This window comes from Ovis canadensis, chromosome 26, assembly GCF_042477335.2.
Source record: "Ovis canadensis isolate MfBH-ARS-UI-01 breed Bighorn chromosome 26, ARS-UI_OviCan_v2, whole genome shotgun sequence".
Lineage (NCBI taxonomy): Eukaryota > Metazoa > Chordata > Mammalia > Artiodactyla > Bovidae > Ovis > Ovis canadensis.
The window spans coordinates 52,749,013-52,772,548 of NC_091270.1; the positions used below are offsets into that span (position 1 = coordinate 52,749,013).

The following is a 23,536-nucleotide window of genomic DNA, read 5'->3' on the forward strand; positions in this document are numbered from 1 at the left end:
GCCGCAGGGCTCTGCTTCTTTCCTCACCTTCTGCTGGCTGAGCTTGCCGGCTCTCTGGATGATTCCTGGATGCACAGGAAACACACTGGTGTGTGAGGTCAGACTCCTCATCCTCCCAGAGGCCCTGTGGAGGGGCGCGGTCATCCTCTCGTGTCTAAAGGGCTCTGCTCCTGGGCCCGTGCATGTCCCGTGACCTGCTGTGCTGCCGTGTTTCAGCCCAGAGACTGTAAACCAGGTTCCTGCTGCTCCAAAGGGGCCTCCGTTCCCACACTGCATCTCAGGGGCTACGAGGAGAGGGCTGGCTTCCAGCTCCCACCCTTTCTTCTTCTTATTTGGTCTAAATATTGTGGCTCTGTTTGAGTCCCCCATTCATCCAAGAAATACTGATCACCTGTAGTTTTTCCTTTTTATGTTTTATTTTTTTTGAGGGGCGGGGGTGCCACATTGCGCATGCATATATTTAAGGGTTTTTAAAAAATTATCCATTTTAATTGGAGGATAATTGCTGTACAGTAGTGTGATGGTTTTTGCCGCACATCAGTATGAATCAGCCACAGGCATACACGTGTCCCCCGCATCCTGAGTCCCCCGCCCACCTGCCTGCCTCCCCACCCCATCCTTCCAGGTTGTCCCAGGGCGCTGGCTCTGGGTGCCCTGCTTCATACATCAAACTCGCACTTAAATATATTTCTTTCTTATACTAAGAAAGCCACTTCACTTGGAACCCAGTGCTTCCCAAACCTATCTTTCCTGGAAGCTCTTCCTCACTTCCTGCAGACATGCTGCAAGTGTTGTTTTAGAGTTTAGGAGGAAGGCGGACATGGCCCTGATACACAGATAGTGAAGCGATTGGAGGGATGATAAGGACTGCTAAGGGAGAGAGAGCGTGGGGCGTGGCGACATGCTAGGAGGGCCTGGTGCTGCCTGCACGTCCAGGGACTTGGGGGCGAAGAGGGAGTTCCAGGCGGTGGGGCAGCAGGAGGCACCCAGGAGGCATGGCCGGAACCAGAGAAGGAGGAGGCCATCTCGGGTTGAGGCTGGAGAGGAAGGTGGGGGACAGGTCATTCAGAGCCTCTCTGGTTGCGTTAAAGACTCCAGACTTGATCCTGAAACCTCTGGAGGGACGGTGAAGGGTCTTAGGCGTGAGAGGAACCAGGTTTACCTTTGGAAGAGACCACACTTGGCACAATGTGGAGGGTGAGTTGCAGGCAGTGGGCGAGTGGTATAGCGGCCGTTGGGGTGGGCTAGTCTGAGCTGGTGGGCAGCCATCAGGATGTGGAGGACGGCTCAAGAAGTGCCTGAGAGAGGGGCCTCTGCGGGGAGCTTAGGACTCCGCACTTTTACCACCAAGGGCCAGAGTTTGATCCCTGGTCAGGGAACTAAGATCCCACAAGCCACGCAGTGTGGCAAAAAAAACACAAGCAAACAAATAACAACAACAAAAAACACAAGGCCTGGAACAGGCTCAGCAGGACTTAGTGATAGATTGCATGCAAATGATGACCAGGAAATGTGGGCTGAATAACGGAGTCTGCAGTTCATAAAAGAAAAAGGAAAGAAAGTTGAAAGCCACTGGGCTCCATGGGCTTAAACAGCCTACCTGGGTCTTACATAAAAAAGAGAAAAAGCAGTCACTGAGGTCCTTGTGAGTACATCCACACTTCCCATTAACCCCCGCTGGGCAGTGGACCCCCGCTGTCCTTTTATCCCCTGCTCTGGGGGGTAGAGGTTTCAGGGTGGGGACCTGGGGCTGTGACTCAGCACCTTTGCCCACGGAGTAGGTCCTGGGGGTCCTGCCCTGTGTCCTCTGGACCCCTTGTTGGCTCAGTGGCAATGAATGCAGGGCCCGAGCTCTGATGATTTGCGGGGCCGGAACTTCTGTCCAGAACCAGACACAGAGGCCGACCTGATCGTCCCACACGTTTCATCTTGGCTTGTGGTCCTTCGTGTCCTGCCTGCGCACCTCCGCTCCTCAGGGTCCTTTCTGGCACGTCTGCTCTCGGGCATCCCGAGCCGGCCACACCCCACCTGTGCTGGGAAGCTTCCTGTCACCCCAGGTTGACTGCTTGGGGAGCTGGCCTTTCCTGCTCGACTGTGACATTCTGTCCCATCAGGGACCGTGGACCTCGTTAGGGGGCTGGCCGGCATTCGTTGCATACACTATGCCCGGGTGTGTGTGGCCTGGATCACTTACCCTGTGGTCCTGCACGGTGCCTGGGAGAAGGGTGCACAGCACACCTCAGCCCCCCCTCGCCCCTGCCGCAGGCCCTTGTTTCAGCCCCGGGATGGGATGAGATCAGAGAGTCTAGGTTCCACTGCCCGATTCGTGGCTACCTCCTCCCTCAGCATGGGGTCTGGGGAGCGTGTGCAGGCCCGGATGCCAGGTGCCCTCAACATGGTGGCCCTCAGCGCAGGGTCCGGGGAGCGTGGGGCAGGCCCGGGCGCCCCCGCCGTGACAGCCCCTCCGCGGCTCAGCTCGAGCGTGTCCCCCACCTCACAGGCCCCCGAGCTGCTGGAGCAGCAGAAGTACACGGTGACGGTGGACTACTGGAGCTTCGGCACCTTGGCCTTCGAGTGCATCACTGGCTTCCGGCCGTTCCTGCCCAACTGGCAGCCAGTGCAGTGGTGAGTGAGCCGTGGGCCCGCCCCCCGGGAGGGTGTCCCCCGCCTTTGCCAGACAGCACCTCACCTTCCCGGTTTTGTGGGGTGCCCCAGGCCAGGCCTGAGACCCCTGTGACCTGTCACCCCGAGGAAGTCCTGTGGGGACCCGGCGTGAGCACAGCCTGAGCTCCAAGAGCCCTGGATTCTGAACCTTAACAGCCTTAAATCCAGTCTGTGTAAATGACTGCTCTGCGCAGGGCAGGAAGCCAGTGTGTTTACAGAGTGTGTGTGTGTGTGTGTGTGTGGTGGTAAACAAAAGGAATGTTCACATGACAAATAATGAGACGTGTGTATGTGAAAGTTTATTGCTGACAAATCTTACTGCGCCTCAGTATAGTTTTTTTTTTTTTTTTACATATGGTGGTATACCCGCTTCAGGGCTGTTCTCTCATATCATCCCACCCTCGCCTTCTCCCACGTAGTCCAATGGTCTGTTCTTGATATCTGTGTTTCTTTCGCTGCTTTGCAAATAGAATCATTGTTACCGTCGTCGTAAATTCCATATATATGTGTTAATATACTGTATTGATAAAAGAATGAAACCAGAACACTTTCCAATACCATACACAAAAATAAACTCAAAGTGGATTAAAGTTCTAAACATAAGACCAGAAACTATGAAATTTGGTTTTAAAAGCATCAGACAGTGAACCGAGTACACTGCCGAAAAGATACTTTCTAATAAGGAATATGATCAAGGTTTTAAAAACTACTCTGTATTTTTAAACTTTTCTTCTAATTGTAATACTAATATGTGGTTCATTATATACATAAAAGTTAATCATTACTGAAACGCATCATTTAAAAGTTAGTGTTCCCTTGAACCAATTAGGGTTCATTCACAGTGATTCCTTGAGGGACCACACGCTAACTGAAGCAATAGTGCCATTGTCCAGAATTCTTTACCTCCAGTCTTAGTGTTTGGAGCAGCTCTAAGTTCACGGGGTTCATCCTTTAGAAAGCAGAAGAGGGAAAGGTCATCCCTCGCAACCTGCTTGGTTCCCCCCGACCCACAGACGCCTGGCACTGTTGGCTTTGGGTCCACCTCGGGGATGTTTTGTACACCCACAAGTGAGCGGGCATGTATCTGCCCGCTGGCTCATTGGTGGATTTCACCCCTTCTCAGCTCGGTGATGACGTCGCAGGCACGCTGCCCTGTGAGTGCTCCTCCAGGGTTTTACACTGAGAATTTCCTCCCGCTGCCGCTAACATTCCTCCGTCTCCAGACTCTTCTTCTGTGTGTCTGTGTTTGTTCAAAAAACAAAGTAGGTTACCATATGTACTCTCATAGAACCTGCCTTTCACACTTAACTAAAACAGCTCCGGGAAATCCCAGTCCATCCACAGTTATTTCCCTGGGATAAGTTCCTAGAAATGGGATCAACCTACCAGATCGTGCACATTTTCAAGGTTTTTGGTTTGTACTAACAACGTGCTCCACAGAAAGGTTGTATAAATAGCATCTCCAGCAGGAACATGCAAAGGTCCTCTCCCCCTGCCCCCTTTGTGGGGCAGCTCTGGCTGATGTCACGTTTCTCAGTATCTTCCTAGAAGTACCAAAAACACAGGCTCTCTCAAAGGACACAGGTACTGACATCATGAGAATGTTTATTTGTGAGACCAAGACGTAGTCTTTGAAATCCGTTCAAGAAGAGTAGCTTTCTATGACGCAGTCCAGTTCGGTCTCCGTTTACACACCAGACACAGGAAAGGATGAACCAGGCTCGGTCTCCGTGCCCGAGGGGCCTGGTGACATGGCGGAGGGCGCCCTCCCGTGGAGACTTACGGTAGCACAAGCAGCGCCCTGAGCTGGGCTCCGCCGCGCTGACTTAGCTCCTTGCGTTAACAGTCAGACCGCATCATGCGACCATCAAACTGTACACGCGTCGTGTTTTTAACTCGCCAAGGGATGACTGCAGTTCTGTTCAAATGTTGAGCGTTTCCATTATTTATAGCAAGGTGAATCAGAATCCATCAGAACTAGAGGAAATGCCATTTGAAACCATCCCTGATGGCCCTGCTGTCTGCAGAGCCAGCCTCCCTCACATTGCTGGGAGGCCAGGTGACCACTTCCAAGCACGCATCTCTGAAACCCGAGAGTCTGTGAGACGTGCCTGTCTGGTCTGCCTGTAATGCCTTAGGCAACTTTAACAATTTCACTCTCGTCTCAAACAGCAGATAGATAGTAATTTCAGAACAAATGCAATTTGAGCTTTATTATCCTATCATAAAGCTGCTTTGAAGGACCAGTCTTGAAAATACATTTTAGGACCAGCCTAAGCAGTAAGCGTTTCACTCACTGTGTCCTTTCATTTATCCGTGTAATTTCCCGTGGACAGACCTGAGTTTCTGTAGAGCACCATCCCACCGCGTGTGATGACAGTGTGGCTTCCGGCTGGCAGGTTCGAGCCACACCCTGGCTCTTCAGGCTCCGTGTGCTCCACGTGGGTCAGTTTACCCCCCCTGCCAATGAGGCTTCAGGCTAAAGCATTTTCCATCTGAATCTCTAACGTCTTTCTGGAAAGGAAGGATGCGGACATTCAGACAGAGTAGCAGGAGCAGCTGGGCCTGGCTCCAAGCCCCTGGTTCCGTCTTTCTCTAGTGGTGCGACTTCGGGCAGGCCATTTCCTCACCTGGTGAGGGTGGGGGATGGGGGGCTGAAAACTGCCTACCCCACAGAGGTCTCGGGTGGAGAAGGGTGCATTCACTGTCAGCGCTTGATTCTCTGCGAAGCGTTGTTCAGACTCCTGTCATCACCCTTGTCGCTGAGAATATGTGAGGCCAGTTTAAAATCTTTTTTCCTTAAACACTATTTCAGATACGTCTAAAGGGTCTCCTAGTTGGAAAACGTTAGCACTTCACTTGCCTTCAGAAGTCAGGCATAGCCATTGCATTTAGAGGGAAGTGCGTGGTGTGTGCAGGTGGTACGTGAAGGGACCGTGGTGCAGACGTCCTGTCTTCATTCTCTGTGTTAGATGGAAAGTAAAAGAACAAGCCGGATGGGCCGGGGTGAGGTCAGGAGACAGCGGTACAAGCCCGCGGGTTCCTGACTCTCACCGGGCAGTACCGACGCCCTTAACCTCCCAAAGAAGCTTCCCAGCGGGTTGCTGGGCCTCACAAGTGGTTCAGTAGACCCCTGGGGGATCCTGTCTGGTTGTCAAGTGGAAAGTCACCCGTGTAAGGGGCTGTTGGACGCCCGCTGACATCAGGGTCACTACACACAGCGCGACAGTCCCCCCACGTCCACAGGCACTCCAAAGTCCGGCAGAAGAGCGAGATGGACATCGTGGTGAGCGAGGACCTGAACGGGGCCGTGAAGTTCTCCAGCTCGCTGCCGCACCCCAACAACCTCAACAGGTACGTCCCCGGCCTCTCCTCCTCCACCTCTGTGGCCGGCCCTTCCTTTCTAAAGATGGGGGTCGGGGCTGACGTCCCCGGCAGCTCTGACCCCGGTCCTGCTGTCGTCTATCTCGGTCTTAGCACACCGTCCCCACCCCACCCGTCTGGAGTCACCTCCTCGGTTCCCAGCACACTTGTCGCCCTCCTCACCCGTGGTGGCTCTGCCTTGCAGGCGTTTGGTCTGGCAGAGGGCTTAGCTCCTGGTCAGCCGTAAACCTCTGAAGAGTAGAGAATTGCCCCTTATGCTCTTTGCCTGTCCTTCAGCCTGGCACTGTGTTTTTGCCAACAAATAAACCTTTGCATTTTGAACAGCATAGCAGTCTGGTCTCAGAGCCAGAATATGAGCCATCAGGTCATCTTAACAGAACTGGGAGATGGTTCAGGAGACAGCAGCCGGCAGCCCAATGCCAAGGCGCACGGCTCAGTTTCCATGAGTCTTTGGAGGATGGGGATGGGGTCCCCTGTGGAGGAGCTGAGCTGGAACTTCCTGGAAGGATCTGGACCGATAGGCAGGGCAGGTTGATGAAGAGGAAGGCTCTTCAAGGGGAAAAGACTTGGGGGCGGCCAGGGAGAGGCAGCAGGTAGCGATGTTGGCCTCTGGAGGGCTTCTGTTGGGGGGCAGGGACGGGTGCTGGGGGCGCCCGGCAGTGCGGTGTGGACCCCTCAGACGCTTTCCAGGAAGTGACTGACACCGTGGATCGAACCGGTGGTGTGGGGCCAGATCGTCGGGCAGTGCTCCTGCTGGGGGAGGGGGCTGCTCAGTGCCTGGAAAGCTGCCTGGAGGGTCTCGCATGGCCCTCTGCCCAGAGGCCCCCGCCAGGAGGGTGTTTGTGCAGATCCGGGGAGTGGGGGGGCAGGGGTCGAGCCCCCGAGCAATTCATCTTGTTAAGGGAAGGCTCACCCTTCCTCAGGGTGGTTAAGCCTCAGGGATCACTTTGGCCCCCAACCGCGATGGTCACGTGGGGCGGGAGAAGCGTGCGAGTTTTTCAGTACCCACGTGCACCGGGAAGCTGGTGCTGGGCCTCACGCAAATGCATGCACACAAGTGGGATGGGAAGCTGGTGCTGGGCCTTGCACGTACACACGTACACACACACGTCTGGCGGGAATCTGGTGCTGGGCCTCGTGCACGTGCGTGGGTGCGCACACACGTGGGATGGGAAGCTGGTGCTGGGCCTCGCACACGCACATGCACGCACACACGTCGGGCAGGAAGCTGGCGCTGGGGCTCGCGCACACACACACGTGGGATGGGAAGCTGGCGCTGGGCCTCGCACACGCACACACGTGGGATGGGAAGCTGGCGCTGGGCCTCGCGCACGCACACACGTGGGATGGGAAGCTGACGCTGGGCCTCGCGCACGCACACACGTGGGATGGGAAGCTGGTGCTGGGCCTCGCACACGCACATGCACGCACACACGTCGGGCAGGAAGCTGGCGCTGGGGCTCGCGCACACACACACGTGGGATGGGAAGCTGGCGCTGGGGCTCGCGCACGCACACACGTGGGATGGGAAGCTGGCGCTGGGCCTCGCGCACGCACACGCGTGGGATGGGAAGCTGGTGCTGGGCCTCGCACACGGACATGCACGCACACACGTCGCGCAGGAAGCTGGCGCTGGGGCTCGCGCACACACACACGTGGGATGGGAAGCTGGAGCTGGGCCTCGCACACGCACATGCACGCACACACGTCGGGCAGGAAGCTGGCGCTGGGGCTCGCGCACACACACACGTGGGATGGGAAGCTGGCGCTGGGCCTCGCAGACGCACACACGTGGGATGGGAAGCTGGCGCTGGGCCTCGCACACGCACACACGTGGGATGGGAAGCTGGCCCTGGGCCTCGCACACGCACACACGTGGGATGGGAAGCTGGCGCTGGGCCTCGCGCACATGCGCCCACACGTGCACACACTCTCCCCCGCCCCCTCAGCGTCCTGGCCCAGCGGCTGGAGAAGTGGCTGCAGCTAATGCTGATGTGGCACCCGCGCCAGAGGGGCACCGACCCCGTCTACGGGCCCAACGGCTGCTTCAAGGCCCTGGACGACATCTTGAACTTGAAGGTGAGCCTGCACCCAGTCCGCCCCAGGCCGTGGGCCCCCTGACCCCTGTGAGGGTGTGATGGGACCCTTGCTGACTGATGGGTTGTGAGGTTGTCTCCAGGGACGCACGGGAGGGGAAAGACTCCGGGGGGCGGACCCCGGGCGGGGCCTCCGAGAAGCCGGGCCAGCAGGCAGGCGTCCCCGTCGAGCCGTGCCTCCCGTGACCCCCCGTGTTTTTGCAGCTGCTTCATGTCCTGAACATGGTCACGGGCACCCTGCACACCTACCCCGTGACCGAGGACGAGAGCCTGCAGAGCCTGAAGGCCCGCATCCGCCAGGACACAGGCATCCTCGAGGAGGACCAGGAGCTGCTGCAGGAGGCGGGGCTGGCCCTGATCCCCGACAAGCCCGCCGCCCAGTGCCTCTCCGATGGCAAGGTGAGCCCGGCCTCCTGCGGGTGCCAGGCGGCCGCCCATTCCGAGGTAGGAACGCAAGATCCCGCGGACTTGGTAGGGGACACGAATCGCCCCCCACTGTACCTTCCAGACCACTGGGAGTGCCTTTTGCTTTTGCTGCCAAAGCGATGCTTCATTCTTCCACGTCAACGGAAACTGTTTTTGACCCCGTCATGTGCGGTACCGTGCTGACCATTGCACAAAATTAGCCGCAAATTTAACACAGGGGAAGAGGCATTGGACCATAAAGGAGATGGCAGGCATCTGAGTGACACGGTAAAGACAGGATAGAGCAGAATGTACTGTGCTGTAGATGAGGTGTGCGTCAGGTCATAAATGTAAAGGGAACAGCCAAGGGCAGTAGAGGCCAGAGCGCTGGGAGAGGCCTGGTGGGCACCTGGCGCGTCCTGGCCGAGCATGCTCTGTAGTCTCCTGTTTCTTGGGGGACGGTGGGGTGGGGGCCGCGAGACCTCATTTTGCCTCTGGTCCCTTTGCAGCTGAACGAGGGCCGAACGCTGGACATGGACCTCGTTTTCCTCTTTGACAACAGCAGGGTCACCTATGAAAGCCAGGTCTCCCCACAGCCCCAGCCTGAAAGCGTCAGCTGCATCCGTAAGCACGGCCTATTCTTTTTAAAAAATGATCCCTTATAGCTCTTGGGACAAAGCTAGGGGGAGAGCCCTGGCCCAAGAGAGGGGTCCCCCCAAGCAGGCGAGTCCACCCGGTCCTCAGACAGCCGTCTTCAGTCGTACATGTGAGAAGCAGCCCCACCAGAGGCAGGACAGGGCATCTTCAGTTAATTTCAGCCTCATCTAAACGGGACAGAGAAGATGGCCCACAGGCTGTTGACCTTGAATCGCAAAACCATTTTATTTGTGAAATTGTCTTTGTACGTTAGTAATTAATATATGCACAAGATACCAAAAGGTACAATAGAACAATACAGTGAAGAGTAAGCTCCTCCGTGTCCCCAGTTTCCCAGGGAAAACTGCCACCAGACTCCTGAGTCTTCCTTCCAAGGTGTTCTGTGCATCTGTAAATGTGGACGTGTGTGTACCCTGGGGCGCAAAAGTGAGCAACAGGAGGCAGGCTCAACACCCAAGGGGGTTGTATAATAGCTGAGCCGTTACATAACCGACCAGTGTGGCTGAGCCAGCGGGCTCCAGGGGTGGGATGCTGTCGTCCACCGCAGGCACTGCGCCCTGACTGTCGCCTGTGTTTCCATTCAGTGCAAGAGCCCAAGAGGAACCTCCCGTTCTTCCAGCTGCGGAAGGTGTGGGGCCAAGTCTGGCACAGCATCCAGGCCCTGAAGGAAGACTGCAGCCGCCTGCAGCAGGGCCAGCGCGCGGCCATGTAGGTGCCCAGGTGCAGGGCACCACGTGCCTAGGGTGCCCTGTGGCCTGGCTGCGGGGCGGGGGCCGAGGCGGGGCCCCAGGGTCAGCCGCTATCGGGAGGGGCAGGAGGGAAGACGCTGCTCTGGAAGGGCGGGAAGCCATCGGTGGGCAGGATGGAGGGAGGGCCTGTTAGACCCAACAGGCACATGTGGTCAGCGCGCGGACCAGGGTTGTGGACGGGGTGGGGGGCGGCCGGCCGGAGGGCTGGCCCAGCTCCACTGTGGGTCGGCCACCCTGCTGGGCCAGGCTGACTCTTTCCCCAGGTTGTGGCTGGTCTGGGTTCCTTTGCGTGGCACTTCACCTAATTCTAGTTTAGGAGCAGAGCCTCACCCATCGCTACGGGCCAGGAAATTGTCGTGATGGTTATATGTGGCTGCACTTGTTGTGATTATACTAATTATAGCAGGGGCCTGCCAAGGTGTTGGAGGCCAGTTTTATTATGGTCTGGGAAGTGGTACCTGGATCCCAAACACACCCGTGGTGTGTCTCTTGGGGGCCCCTGCAGGATGAATCTTCTGCGGAACAACAGCTGTCTGTCCAAGATGAAGAACTCCATGGCCTCCATGTCTCAGCAGCTCAAAGCCAAGCTGGACTTCTTTAAAACCAGCATCCAGATTGACCTGGAGAAGTACAGGGAGCAGACGGAGTTTGGGATCAGTGAGTGTGTCCTTTGCAATCAATCTGGAGAGACCATTAAAATCCTTTCTCAAGTTTTTTTTTTCTTTTCTTTTTTTGTGTTATAATGGAGTGCCTTTTTATTTTCTTGGTTTTGGGGTATTTTCTTTTTTTTTTTTTTAACTTTTGTTTTCCCCTCCGTGTTTTTCCTCCAGCGTCGGATAAGCTGCTGCTAGCCTGGAGGGAGATGGAGCAGGCCGTGGAGCTCTGCGGACGGGTAGGAGGCTCCCTGGGGTCCCAGCCCTGCCGAGGGCACCCTCTTCCCTGCCATCTCTCCCCTTTCTCACTGAGCGCTTGGTCTAGCTTCTGTGTCAAAAATCACATTTTCTTCACCAGGCTCTCTGCTCTCAGCTAGCACTTGCTGGAAGGAGGTAGGGGGTGCCAGGCAGAGGTCACCAGTGTGGCCAGTCCGGGAGCCACACAGGTTTGAGTCAGGCTTACGACGTGACACGTCCTGGGGAGTACAGACTTCTTCCCGCGAGAAGGGCCCTTGGATAAAGGAGCAGCACTCGGTTGTGTCAGAAGTTGCCCTGACTTCCTCCTCGGGACACTGAGCCCATAGGAAGGAACGGGTCTGAAGGGGCAAGTTTGAGGGCTGTGAATCCGATGCCGCTGAACGGTGTTGATCGTGAGGCCAGGCAGGGAGGCGGGGTGCCCCTGTGGACCTCGCTCAGGGGGAAGCCTGGGCCCCAAGGCCTTTTCCTGGACTTTTCCACCATCTGCCCAGTGAACTTGGGCAGGGAGCCTCCCCTCCATGTCGAAGCGTCTGTTTCTGTAAATCGGTGCTGATGCCCCTTGTTCGAGGTGGGTGACCCCTTGTTCAGGCACAGGGACATGAGCCACCACTCCACCCCTGCCCCCCGTTCCCCACGATCTCTGTCCTCGTGGGCGTAACCCTTGAGATCAAGGGCGAGTTAGAGGGGAGCGTGCCCCGGCTCGTCTCCACACGGGGGCCAGGCCAGGTCCCCTCAGGCCCCGTCGCATCTTGCCCTAGTTTCCAGTGGGGGAGACTGCAGCTTGGGGCCAGGTGACCTGCCCCAGGGCCACAGAGCTGGCGGGTGGCAGGCCTAGATCCTGGCCGCAGACTCCCGAGGCCATGTCCCTTCTAGCCGGGCAGCTGAAGGTCCGTGGTGAGGCTCAGGAGTCCCTGGCCAAGTCTGTCGGGGCTCAGCCTCAGCGTGGCTCTGTCTCCAGGAGAACGAGGTGAAGCACTTGGTGGAGCGGATGATGGCCCTGCAAACGGACATCGTGGACCTGCAGCGCAGCCCCATGGGCCGGAAGCAGGGCGGGACGCTGGACGACCTGTGAGTGTGTGCGTGTGTCTGCGCGCGGGCGGGCGGGCAGGCAGGCTGGCTGTTCAAGCGCAGTTCCTCTGGAGCGCGCCCTCCTGTGCAGCCCGGTCCTGGGGAGGTCCTCTCGGCACATCTGGAAGCTGGGCCCGGGCAGACCTCCGTCCCTCTGAGCCTCACCTGAGACAGAAGAGCTGTCTGACCTCACAGTTGTGGGGACCAGTTCAGATAACGCCCCGAGCCATGGTTCGTGAACTCCAAAGCATCAGGTCAGATGCCCCTCTGCCCAGCATACCCCAACCCGGGCGTGGCCTGAGAAGCAGGAAGTAGGAAGGGAGGGAGCCAGGTAAGTCTTAGAAGGTGGGACCTTGACTCTTCATTTGAGTCGTGATCAGGACTTTGGCCTCAGCTCCAGGGACCCCCCCTGGGCAGAGCAGCCCCTCCTGCATTCTGGGAGCAGACGAGGGCACCAGGAGAGCCTCCCTGGGGCTCAGCTAGGCCTCTGATGCTTCTGCCAGGATTCTTAGAACCGGAGGCTCCAGTCTTTGAAATCTGATTATCTGTAGCCTGTATTTTGTCAAGTTAGTCAGTGTTTTATCTTACTCTGGTTTTCAAACAAAAGTCAACCCCTGGAAACATCAGTCCATCTCACTGTGTTTGGGCCCTGGGGAGGGCATGTCTGCTCCTGGCTTGAGTTTCAGAGGCCACGTTCTCTGAACTCAGGACCCACACCTCTGAATTGCGGGGGCCAGGCGGGTGGGGAACGCTGAGGGACAGAGGAGGCTTCTGTCCTGAGGACTCTCAGGAAGTCTTGACCATGAGCTTTGAGTTGGCATTTCGACAGTGAGCCGGGTCTTCCTCTGTCGTGGGTTTCGCCCGTGACATCCCCAGGGAGCGTGCTTGCCTCTGGCCAGGACGTGCTGCCTGCCCAGCTTCCAGAAGTTGCTGATGCTGCCGGCAGTAGCTCCGGCGCTGATGGAGCCGCTGCCTTGTGTGTTTCAGAGAAGAGCAGGCGCGGGAGCTTTACCGCAGGCTGAGGGAGAAACCGAGAGGTGAGTGGGCCGCCTCCCGGGTCCCCTACTGCCCGGGCACCAGACCGGCCCCCCACAGACCGTGCGGCTCCGTCCCGCTTTGCAGACCAGCGGACTGATGGTGACAGTCAGGAAATGGTGCGCCTGCTCCTCCAGGCAATCCAAGGCTTTGAGAAGAAAGTGCGAGTGATTTACACGCAGCTCAGGTATCAGGCCGCTGTCCCCTTGGAGGGTGGAATGAGGAGAGGGCCCATCCCCTCCCCTGGGCCCTGGAGGAGCTGCCAGCTGCAGCGGCCGAACAGAGTCATCCCCGCTGGGGCCCGCGTCCTGCTCCCCCTGACCTGGGCGCACTGGAACTCATCGCACTTGGTCTTCACAGTAAGACCGTGGTCTGCAAGCAGAAGGCCCTGGAGCTGCTGCCCAAGGTGGAGGAGGTGGTCAGCCTGATGAGCGAGGACGAGAAGACGGTGGTGCGGCTGCAGGAGAAACGGCAGAAGGAGCTCTGGAACCTCCTGAAGATCGCGTGTGTGAGTGAGCCCCGGCGGGCCCGTCCTGGAGGCGGCAGGGTTGGTGTCCATGCATCAGCTGAGCCGGGCCCCTTCGGGAGGCTCAAGGGGAGAATCCCTGCTCGCCACTTCTCGGACGCCACTGGCTCCAGCACTCCTTGGCTTGCGGCAGCATCACTTCAGTCTCTGCCTCTGACCCCGTGTGGCCCTCTTCTCTAGTCTCTCCCTCTCTTTAAAGTTTGTTTCTTTTTGGTGGCACTGGGTCTCTGTGGCTGCAGCCGCGCTCTCTCTAGTTTGCGGTGAGCAGGGGCTGCGCCCGAGTCGGCGGCGCGCAGGCTTCCCATCACGATGGCTTCTCTGGTTGCGGAGCACGGGCTCCAGGGTGCGCGGGCTTAGCCGCTCTACCGCACGTGGAGTCTTCCTGGACCAGGGGCTGAACCCGTGTCCCCTGCACAGGCAGGCAGACTGTCATCCGCTGTACCACCAGGGAAGTCCTCTACTGTGTCTCTTGTAAAAACACTTGTCCCTGGGTTTAGGTCCCACCCAGATAATCCAGAGTGATCTCATCACAGGATCCTTAGCTACATCTGCAAAGGTGCTTTTTCGAAACGAGGTCACACCCCAGGTTCCTGGAGACCTGCCTGCAGCCCCTGAGCCGTGTGCCTGCTGGGCCCTGAGCCAGGCCTGTGCCGTGCAGCGCTGAGCCTGCTCTGCGAGTGCCCACCATCCCAATGTGGCTGTGATCCCACTGAGTGCTGCTCAGAGAGAAACCGCAGCACAGAAGAGACTGGAGAAGAGCCAAGAAAAGCTTGGAATCGAGCTGGCAGGCAGCAGGGAGGCTGAGGAGGCTGATGGCAGAGCTGCTTGGCCACGGGCTAGGGAGGCCTGCTGCTCCAGGTGCGCCAGCTGCCGCAGCCCAGAAAACACCTCGGCCTCTTCTGCTCCCCAGGTGGCGCAAGTCACGGGAAGTCACCTAGGACCTTCTTGTGTTTCTCTTCTTAGGAAGATTAAACACACCTTCCTTCTCGTTTCCTTGTAAGGGTTTGTTGAGCAATCCAACTAATGAGATAAAAGCCTTAGGGCCTTCCCTGGTGGTCCAGTGGTAAAGAATCCACCTTCCAGCACGGGACGAGGGTTTGTTCACTGGTCAGGAAACCAAGATCCCACATGCCACAGGGCAACTAAGCCCTCCTGCCACAACGAGAGAATCCTGTAACTGCAATCAAGAGCCTGCAGAGCCAAAAAACACAAAATTAATGGCCAGTGGTTGATGAAAAAAAAAGAAATAGAACCCTTAAATTTCTCTGTATTTAGAACCCCCAAAATTTAAAATTAAATGGCCAATGGTTGATTAAAAAAAAAGAGAGAGAACCCTCAGATCTCTCTGTTTAGAACCCTCAATCAGAAAGTTACACCTGCAGATCAGAAGCAGTTTCTAAGCTGAAACGCAAAGCATCAGATGGCGATGTTGCCTGATTTCTGCAGGAAGAGCATGTGTCTCATGGCCAGGTGTCTTCATGAGAAAACACCCTGCCGCGGAAGCAGAGTCTCAGTCATCCCTCTGCCCCTAGACCGCTGACTCTCGTTCCGGTTTTGCCCTCTAGAGCAAGGTCCGGGGTCCCGTCAGCGGGAGCCCGGACAGCATGAACGCCTCCCGCCTGAGTCACCCCAGCCAGCTGATGTCGCAGCCCTGCGCGGCTCCTGACAGCTTGCCCGAGGCTGCCGAGAAGAGGTGAGTCCTCATCCGCGGTGTCCAGTGCTGAAGTCCGGGGCGCGTCAGGAGGTCGTGGGTGTGGAAGCACGGGTCTCCTGGTGGCGGCGCCATGCACGCCCCTTGGTATCTGTCCCCCGTGCCGGGCACCGTGGGCGTGGATGTGGTGTGTTGCTCACAGCACTGCTTGTGGCCTGCCCAGCCAGGTGTCCTTATCTGAGGCCGAGTTGCTCTTGCTGGATGGGAGCCTTCCGTCCAGTGCTGGCCAGCCCTGTGCTGTCCCCTCATCCATCCCCTGCTATCTGCTCACAGAAGCAGGTCCCTGAGGGTGTCCTCTGGCCACCGCGCCCCAGTCACACATTGCCGGTCCCTCCTGTGGTCCCTCCTCCCCCCACCCCCCGCTCACCCCTCGCCGCCCTGCCTGTTGCGCACACCCCTGCTGCAGAGCTGAGAGTGCAGCCTCAGAGCCCTTTCCATGAGGTTTTCCCTCTCTGCTTCCAGCCTAGTGCTGCCCCCAGGCCCCCTCTGGTCAAATCTGTCTTCATGGGAGACTGTTTTGATCGAGTTATTCTCCTGGATACTCAGGGACCAGCCATGGCAGCCAGCTGCCTCGGGGCCAAGGCTGAGCCTTTCCCAGCCTCCAAGCGTCCTCTCCAGGCTCACCCCCACTCCCAGGCAGCTCCTGGCTCTGCCCGAGGGTCTTGGAGCCCGGTCCAGACCAACAGCATCAGTGGGTTCTGGGCTCTCACTGGACATGCAGGTTCGGGATCGGCAACCCCGGGTAACCAGGCCGGGCCGACCCCCCTGCATCCTGGCGCCCCGGGTCCTTGGCTCTGCTGACGCCCTCCCTGGGGTGTCTTCCCTCCGCCCTGGCCCTGCCTCCCACCCCCTCCACGGCCCAGACACACACGCACAGATCTCTGTTCCCGAGACACCCGTGCGGCTTTTTGTTTCTGGCTCAGCCTCACACCCATTCTTCAGGGCCTTCCCTTGCTGGGCCCCAGGCGCTGGAGACGGTGAAGACTGATTCCCAAGGGCAGGTCTACAGACTAGAGAGGAGACCTGGTTGCTGAGGGAGAGCAGTGACTGACAGCGGGTACAGGGTTTCCCCTTGGGTGATGAAACGGTCGAGGACTGGACCTCTGCGATGGTTGCACGACGCTGTAAGTGCACCAGAAGCGTGTGGTCGTGCACCTTACACGGGTGAACCTTATGGTTTGTGAATATATCTCAGTAAAGCTGTTTTCAAGAAGTCCTGTTCCTGTACTTGGGGAGTTTGTATTCTCTATTGTTGTGGGGTTTTTTTTTCTATTTCTCTTTTGGCCTCTCGGCTTGCAGAATGTATTTCCCTGAGCAGGGACTGAACCTGGGCCCTCGGCAGTGAAAGTGCAGAATCCTAACCACTGGACCACCAGAGAATTCCCCGTGTTGGATTCTTAATTCTCTCCCCAACTTCCAGTTAGCTCCTTGAGGGTGGTAACCGGGTCTGGGGCCTCTGGGGCCAGCCCAGAGCCTGGTGCGTGGGCAGTGGCCAGGCAGTGGATGAGTCTGGGCTCTGCTCCTCCCACTAGCGCCCCCTTTGCGGTGAGAGGAGGAACTGCGGGGCCCTTCCTGTTGGGTTTGTCCCCGCTCTAGGAAAGGCATCCTGGGGGCTCAGGTTGCCATCTGTCTGCCCACGTCCTGGAGCTGAGGTTAGAACAAGACAGATGGCTTGCTTTGCTCTCGCCTTTCTCAGCCACGGCCTGTTCTCGGGACGTGTGCATTTCTTATCGTAGAGAAGGTGGGACGTGTGCATTTCTCATAGGAAAGGCGAGAGTGCAGCAGATGAATTAGTTCCTAGAACACGCTGCTCCCAGTCTCAGAGAGCTGAGGACACCTGGGGAATTCTCGTGGTCTGTATACCTTTATCAGTTTCAAGAACTGTGAAACAGGTGATCTGGGAGAGATTTTCAGATTGTGGCAGTTTAGAGAGAGCCTAAGAAATCCCTTTGGCTCTGAACTTTTTTATTAGGCCAGACCTCTGCTTTCTCATGTTGTGAATGGCGATGCTCACGGCTGGGTTTGAGCTTCCATAACAGTGCTCAAGAAGAACAGATGAAAATTGCCGAGGCAGTGTCATATATTTTAAGACACTCAGTATCAGAATAATCGTTCAATTTTTAAAATCTTTCCAGAAGCCCTTTAGCATACTTGTACATAGTAATATATTTCTTTTGAAAAGTTCACACTGACCACGTTCTAATAATCCAGTCGTTTTCTTTAGTGACGACCTGGTGGCTGAAGCTCACACCCTGTGCACCCAGCTGGAGAACGCCCTGCAGGACACCATGAAGGAGCAGGACCAGAGTTTGAGGGTAATGGCCCATGGGGAGCCCCGCTGCTCCACACCTTTTCTTTTCTGCAGCAAACGAGAAGCTGAGAGAGAGGCGATGCCCTGCCGCCTTGATCTTAGTGTACACTTGGGATTTGCTGGTACAACCTTCATATTCATCATGATAACAGGGCTGACGACTGTTGAACGAGCACAGGTACCTTACGTGCTCTGTCTCCTCTCATCCTCACTGTGCTTGGTCCTTATGAGGCCGGTAGCATCCCTGGGAGAAGGCCTCTCTCCCGCTCTTCCCTTCTGTGCAGTTGCTGGGCATGCATGTGAGAGGTGCGGTGCTGGGCTCCAGGGACAAAGCTGTCACCACCCCATCTCTCAGGGACTCGGAGCTTAGGGACTCAGCAAGCCCAGCTCTAGGGAAGCTGATCTAAAGAAAAATGAGTCCAGGTGCAGAGACATCGAGGCAAAGCTGAACTTTCTGAGAGGATGCTTAATTGTTCGCTTGGGTCTTTTAATGGCCATTTCCTCCAATACAGTCCCGCACTAGCGTTGCCGAAACTTCTCGGTTTGGGGAAGGATCGGAGGGGTCACTGCCAATGGTAATCACCTCTTATTTCTTCAAGTGCCATCCTGCTGTTTGGGGCTTTCCGTGTCTCCTCCTTGGTACTCTTCCTCCTCTGGGCCCTGTATGTTTCGACCCTTGCACTGCCTATGTGCTTCTGCCAGAGGGAAAGGAAGTCTGGCCAGGCGGTTCCACCTGGTTAGCCTGGAGCTGGAGAACTAAGATGAGCCCTGGGCACCTGGGTGTTCAGTGAGCATAGGTCAGTGCTGTGAGCTGCAGGAATCACACTTAAATCGCTTGGCCAGAGTGTCCAGGGGCTCTCCAGGGGCCAGGGGCTCCACGCCCGTCTGAAGATAAGCTCCTGCACGGTCTTGAAGACATAGCTCCAGCTCTGGGGTCCCTTGCAGAAACTCGACTGTCAATGAAAGGCTCTAGCCTTCCTTCTAAATCATGCTGGTTGCCTCCCAAAGAAGAAAACCAGGTACCTGGGTGGCCACAGGGTTGTTAATGAGCCCATTGACTTTCAGTCTCTAGACTGGAGCTGGTTGCAGTCGGAGGAGGAGGAACAGCAGGGACTGGAGCGGGCCTCGTGATGGTGGGCGGCCCTGGCCCCAGTGGGCTGCCTTGCCCAAGGCCCCAGCGTCATCGCGCCCGGCGTCCTTGGCACCCAGACAGAGATCACGCTCCTCCAGCAGCCATGACGGTCGCTGTGGACTGAAGGCATGGCCCTCCGTGGGCACAGCCAGCAGCTCGTCTGCTCGCTGGATTTCCTCTGCTGCAGAGGCCCAGTGGACGTGGATGCCGGGGGGCGGCGTGTAGGAGATGTCTCCAGGGCCGCCACTGCCCCTGCGAGGGGAGAGGAGTGCTCCAGGCTCAGTGGCCACACCCGACTGACTCCCAGGACAAAGTCTGAGCGGCGCTCGGTGCCAGCTGTCTCCTCCTGACCCCTCCTGCTCTCCAGAGGAGGTCTGTCTGCGTAGCTCGAGTTTCTGGATTCGGCTTCTCTTGAGCAGACCTCCAAACCCCGGATCCTGCCCTGTCCCATCCTCCTTTCTCCTCTGATCTCACTGCTGCTAACATTTGTCCTTCCACCTGCGATCTGCAGCCAGGCTGCGGTCCTTCCAGCCAGCGTGACTGGAGCCAGGAGGGAAAAGCATCTCCCTTCCTGCGGGTCCCAAAGAGTCCCTGGGAGCGAGCTGCCTTGGAGAAGAAGGAAAGACGGAAAGGATGTCTGTCACTCATGAGCCTGTTGACCCCCTGTGCCCACAGCCCTGCCCCGTGTGCGGCTGTGGGGGGTGTGGGGGAGGTCCCGCCCCTCGTATCCTCTCGCGGTATTATTTAGTGAATGTATTTAAAAAACAGATTCTCTATTTTGCAACATGACTCAGATCCCACTGTCTATTTTTATAATACCTCTGGTTAGGACTTAACACACTCAAAAACCCAGCTGCAATGGAACATTTGATGAAATTGAACGGTGCCAGGGCCCGCGCTGCCTCTCTGCTGTCTCACAAAAGCTGCTCTGTATAACAGAGGGACAGCACGGTGAGCTCGGATGATCCCAGGCAGGCAAGTTTGGTTGGAGAAGAAAGCCGGACGAGAAGAGTTTCACAGAATGCCTTTCGTGGAGGCGGTTCTGTGGGTTCCATGTACAGGAAGTTTGGGCAACAACGGTTCATGCTTTAAGTGCCTCTTAGAAATTCACATTGTGCACTGGTGTACTGAAGGATGGAAAGTCCCGTGATAATGAAGTGAAGTGAAGTCCCTCATTTGTGTCTGACTCTTTGGGACCCCATGGACTAGTACGCTCCTCCGTCCATGGGATTTCCCAGGCAAGAGTACTGGAGTGGGTTGCCATTTCCTTCTCCCGTGATAATAAACTGGTTTAATTCTGCCTAAATCCGCTGTTTCCCCAACTTGCTTGACAATCATACCTTTTATTTTTCTCTCGTGTGCATGTAACATTGATGAACAGCCTAAAGAACTGGAGAGTGATAAAGCATGATATAGAAAACACTGGTGAGGAACGCAGTGGGAATTTAGACCCGAATGGTAGGCTGAGGTGGGGTCAGATTAGGGAGGGAATGAATGTTGAGCTAAGAATCAGGGGCCGATTTTAATGGCAGTTGGAAGTCACTGAAGAATTTTGAGTAAAGAATCACCAAAGTTCATGCTTCAAAAGAGTAACATAGGGACTTCCCTGGTGATGCAGTGGAATCCGCCTTCCAATGCAGGAGACATGAGTTCGATCCCTGGTCGAGGAACTAAGATCCCGCATGCCAGGGGGCAGCTAAGCCCACACACCACAACTGGAGAGACTGCAGGGAAAGATTCAGCAACAGCAACTAAGACCCGATGCAGCCAAATAAATAAATAGAACATTTTAAATTAAAAAATGATAAAAGAGTAACATAACTGGAAAATGCTAATAGGTTGAAAAAATGAAGACCCTGGAGGTTGGACTTCCAGAAAGTGGAGCAGACGCACCTCCCCACCTCCTAGTGCAGCTGAGACCCTTGGACGTTATTTATAAACGAAGAAGATTCTGAAAGGTAGTGAGAAGGATGCAGAGCAGCGGGGACCTTGGCCCTGAGTGGTGGCACGTGGTGTGTTCCCCGGGGATTCCTCTCACCCCCTGCATCCCTGGCGGGGGCTGGGAGCACCAGCCAGTAACACCAGCGGAGACGCTGCTCTCCAGCTGTTAGGCTCCTAGGTCTGCTGTAACAAATCACCACAAACTCCATGGCTTAACAGACGTCTATTCTCACAGGTCTGGAGGCTGGAAGCCTGAAATCAAGTCCTCCAAAGTCTCTAGGGGTCATTCTGTTCCTTGCTTCCTCCAGCTTCTGGTGAACCCAGGAGACCCTTGACTTGTGGCCGCTTCTCTGCCTCTGTGGTCGTATTGCCATCATTTCTCTGTCTCTCATATCTCTCCTATGTGCCTTTTAGAAAATCAGATGTGCCTTGTGATCAAATTCAAGGCTGATCTGGATAAGGATACATGTCTCTTTCCAAGACCCTTATCTTACGTTTTGCAATATAAGGCAATATTTATAGATTCTGGGGATTGGGATGTGGACATTTCTTCCTGGGGGCCACCATTGAACCCATATAGCCCCTCCCCAAAATTCATGGTGTCAAGAATGACTTAGAAAAGAGAAGAGCAAAATAAAAGCAAGCAGAATGAATAAAGCAATAAAGATCAGAGCAGAAATCAAAGACATTGACAAATAGGAAAACAATATGATCAATAAATGAGCTGATTCTTTGATACGTAAAAAGACGGAAGACACAAATGATCGATATCAGGAACGAAACGATGAAATTACTGATGTTGCAGATACCAAAAGAATAGTGCAGGAATACTATGAACAACTATGCGTATAAATATAACAGAATAAATGAACCAATTACTTGAAAAACAATCTACCACAACTCATCAAATTTGAAATAATATGAATAGCAATATAGCTATGAAATATATTGAATTTATAATTTAAAAACCTCTGAAAAAGATCTCTGGCCCGAATGGTTACATTGGAAAGTTCTACCAGTGAAAAAACACTTACTCTGCACTATCTCTTCCAGAAAATAGAATTTGGAGGAAATATACCTACCTCCCAATTCGTTTTATGAAGGCATTAGCATGGTACCAAAGTAGACAAAAACAGAATAGAAAATGAAAACACATAAAGATGCAAAAATCCTTAACAGAATAATAATGAAAAATCAGCAGTGTTATAACCCATGACCAAGTGTGGGTTTTTTCATGGATATGAAGCTGGTTCAATATTTGGAAATCCATCAGTGTGATCACACAGAGGCTAAAGAAATATCACATGATCATATCAATTGATGCAGAAAATCTCAGAACAGTATTCAATACTGATTCAAGATAAAAGTCTGAGAAAAATAGAACTAGGAGGAAACATCAACTGAAAAGTAGCGTCTACAAAAAACCAACAACTACCATTTTACTTAATGGTGAAAGACTGATTGTTTTCCCCTTCCAATTCAAATAAAGCAGGGACATCCTCTCTCACTTCTGTTAGTTAACATCGTACTAGAGGTGTTAGCACAATAAGGCAAGAGAAGGAAATAAAAGACATAGGGATTGGAAATGATGAGATGAAACTGCCCTTATTTGCAGATGGCATGATGGTTTATGCTGTTTCTCAGTCGCTCAGTTGTATCCAAGTCTTTGCAACCCCATGGACTGCAGCATACCAGGCTTCCCTGCCCTTCAGTGTCTCCTGGAGCTTGCTCAAACCCATATCCATTGAGTTGGTGATGCCATCCAACCATCTCATCCTCTGTCGTCCCCTTCTCCTCCTGCCCCCAATCCTTCCCAGCATGAGGGTCTTTTTCAGTGAGTCAGCTCTTCGCATCAGGTGGCCCACGTATTGGAGTTTCAGCTTTAGCATCAGTCCTTCCAATGAACACCCAGGACTGATTTCCTTTAGGATGGACTGGTTGGATCTCCTTGCCGTCCAAGAGACTCTCAAGAGTCTTCTCCAACACCACAGTTCAAAAGCATCAATTCTGCGCTCAGCTTTCTTTATAGTCCAACTCTCGCATCCATACATGACCACTGGAAAAACCATAGCTTTGACTCTCTGGACCTTTGTTGGCAAAGTGATGTCTCTGCTTTTCAATACTCTGTTTAGGTTTGTCATAGCTTTTCTTCCAAGGAGCAAGCGCCTTTTAATTTCAATGCTGCAGTCACCATTTGCAGTGATTCTGGAGCCCAAGAATGTCTGTTGTTTCCATTGTTTCCCAATCTATTTGCCTGGTAGAAATTCCAAAGAATCTACAAAAGCTCTCCTAAAACTAAAGAGTGACAGGATACAAGATAAACATTCAAAATTCTATACTAGATGAGTGCATGAAAACCAAATTAAAATACACTAGCAATTATAATTAACCCAAAACCAAATTAATATTTAGATGTATTAGTATCCAACGTCCAAATAGCTCATATACCTCAATATATATTTTCTTAAAATAAGCAACCTGATTAAAAAATGGGTAGAAGACCCTGAAGAGAAATTTTTCCAAAAAGGAAATGCAGAGAGCCAACAGGCACATGAAAAGATGCTCAGCTGATCATCAGGAAAATGAAAATCGAAACCACAGTGAGGTATCACCTCACATCTGTCGGAGTGGCTGTCACCAAAAAGAACACAAATGTTGGCAAGTGTGTGGAGCAGAGGGAACTCCAGCACACTGTTGGTGGGAAAGGGAATTGGTACAGCCACTGTGGAAACCAGTATGGAGGCTTTTCAGAAAAACTGAAAATGGTGCTACCGTGTGACCCAGAAATTCCACTTCTGGGTATATATAGAAAAAAAAAACACTAATTACAAAAAAAGTACACATGCATCTCAGTGTTCATAGCAGCATTATTTGTGATTGTCAAGATATGGAAGCAACGTAAATGTCCATCAGCAGATAAATGGGTAAGGAAAATGGGGCACATAT

General features: G+C 54.6%; 1 protein-coding gene and 1 non-coding gene across 3 annotated transcripts in view; one reads left to right on the forward strand and one right to left on the reverse strand.

Annotated features, from left to right (window-relative positions):
- The window catches only part of IKBKB (inhibitor of nuclear factor kappa B kinase subunit beta), a 56,412-nt gene extending 36,457 nt beyond the window's left edge, over window positions 1-19,955 (forward strand). The window contains exons 8-22 of one of the 2 annotated variants that reach the window (XM_069572704.1): window positions 2,501-2,625; window positions 5,911-6,018; window positions 7,998-8,127; window positions 8,349-8,543; window positions 9,059-9,173; window positions 9,791-9,914; window positions 10,461-10,612; window positions 10,786-10,847; window positions 11,825-11,934; window positions 12,922-12,971; window positions 13,057-13,156; window positions 13,330-13,477; window positions 15,061-15,188; window positions 17,431-17,521; window positions 18,583-19,955. In XM_069572704.1, the coding sequence (XP_069428805.1) occupies window positions 2,501-2,625; window positions 5,911-6,018; window positions 7,998-8,127; window positions 8,349-8,543; window positions 9,059-9,173; window positions 9,791-9,914; window positions 10,461-10,612; window positions 10,786-10,847; window positions 11,825-11,934; window positions 12,922-12,971; window positions 13,057-13,156; window positions 13,330-13,477; window positions 15,061-15,188; window positions 17,431-17,521; window positions 18,583-18,648 (1,704 nt within the window). In that variant the 3' untranslated portion in view covers window positions 18,649-19,955. Of the gene's footprint in view, window positions 1-2,500; window positions 2,626-5,910; window positions 6,019-7,997; window positions 8,128-8,348; window positions 8,544-9,058; window positions 9,174-9,790; window positions 9,915-10,460; window positions 10,613-10,785; window positions 10,848-11,824; window positions 11,935-12,921; window positions 12,972-13,056; window positions 13,157-13,329; window positions 13,478-15,060; window positions 15,189-17,430; window positions 17,971-18,582 lie in introns of those variants that run through there. The other variant, XM_069572703.1, reaches the window with a different exon arrangement.
- Window positions 16,513-16,585, reverse strand: TRNAE-UUC (transfer RNA glutamic acid (anticodon UUC)). The gene has a single exon. It is a non-coding gene; the product is annotated as a tRNA-Glu (tRNA).
- Window positions 19,956-23,536: the final 3,581 nt, after the last annotated feature.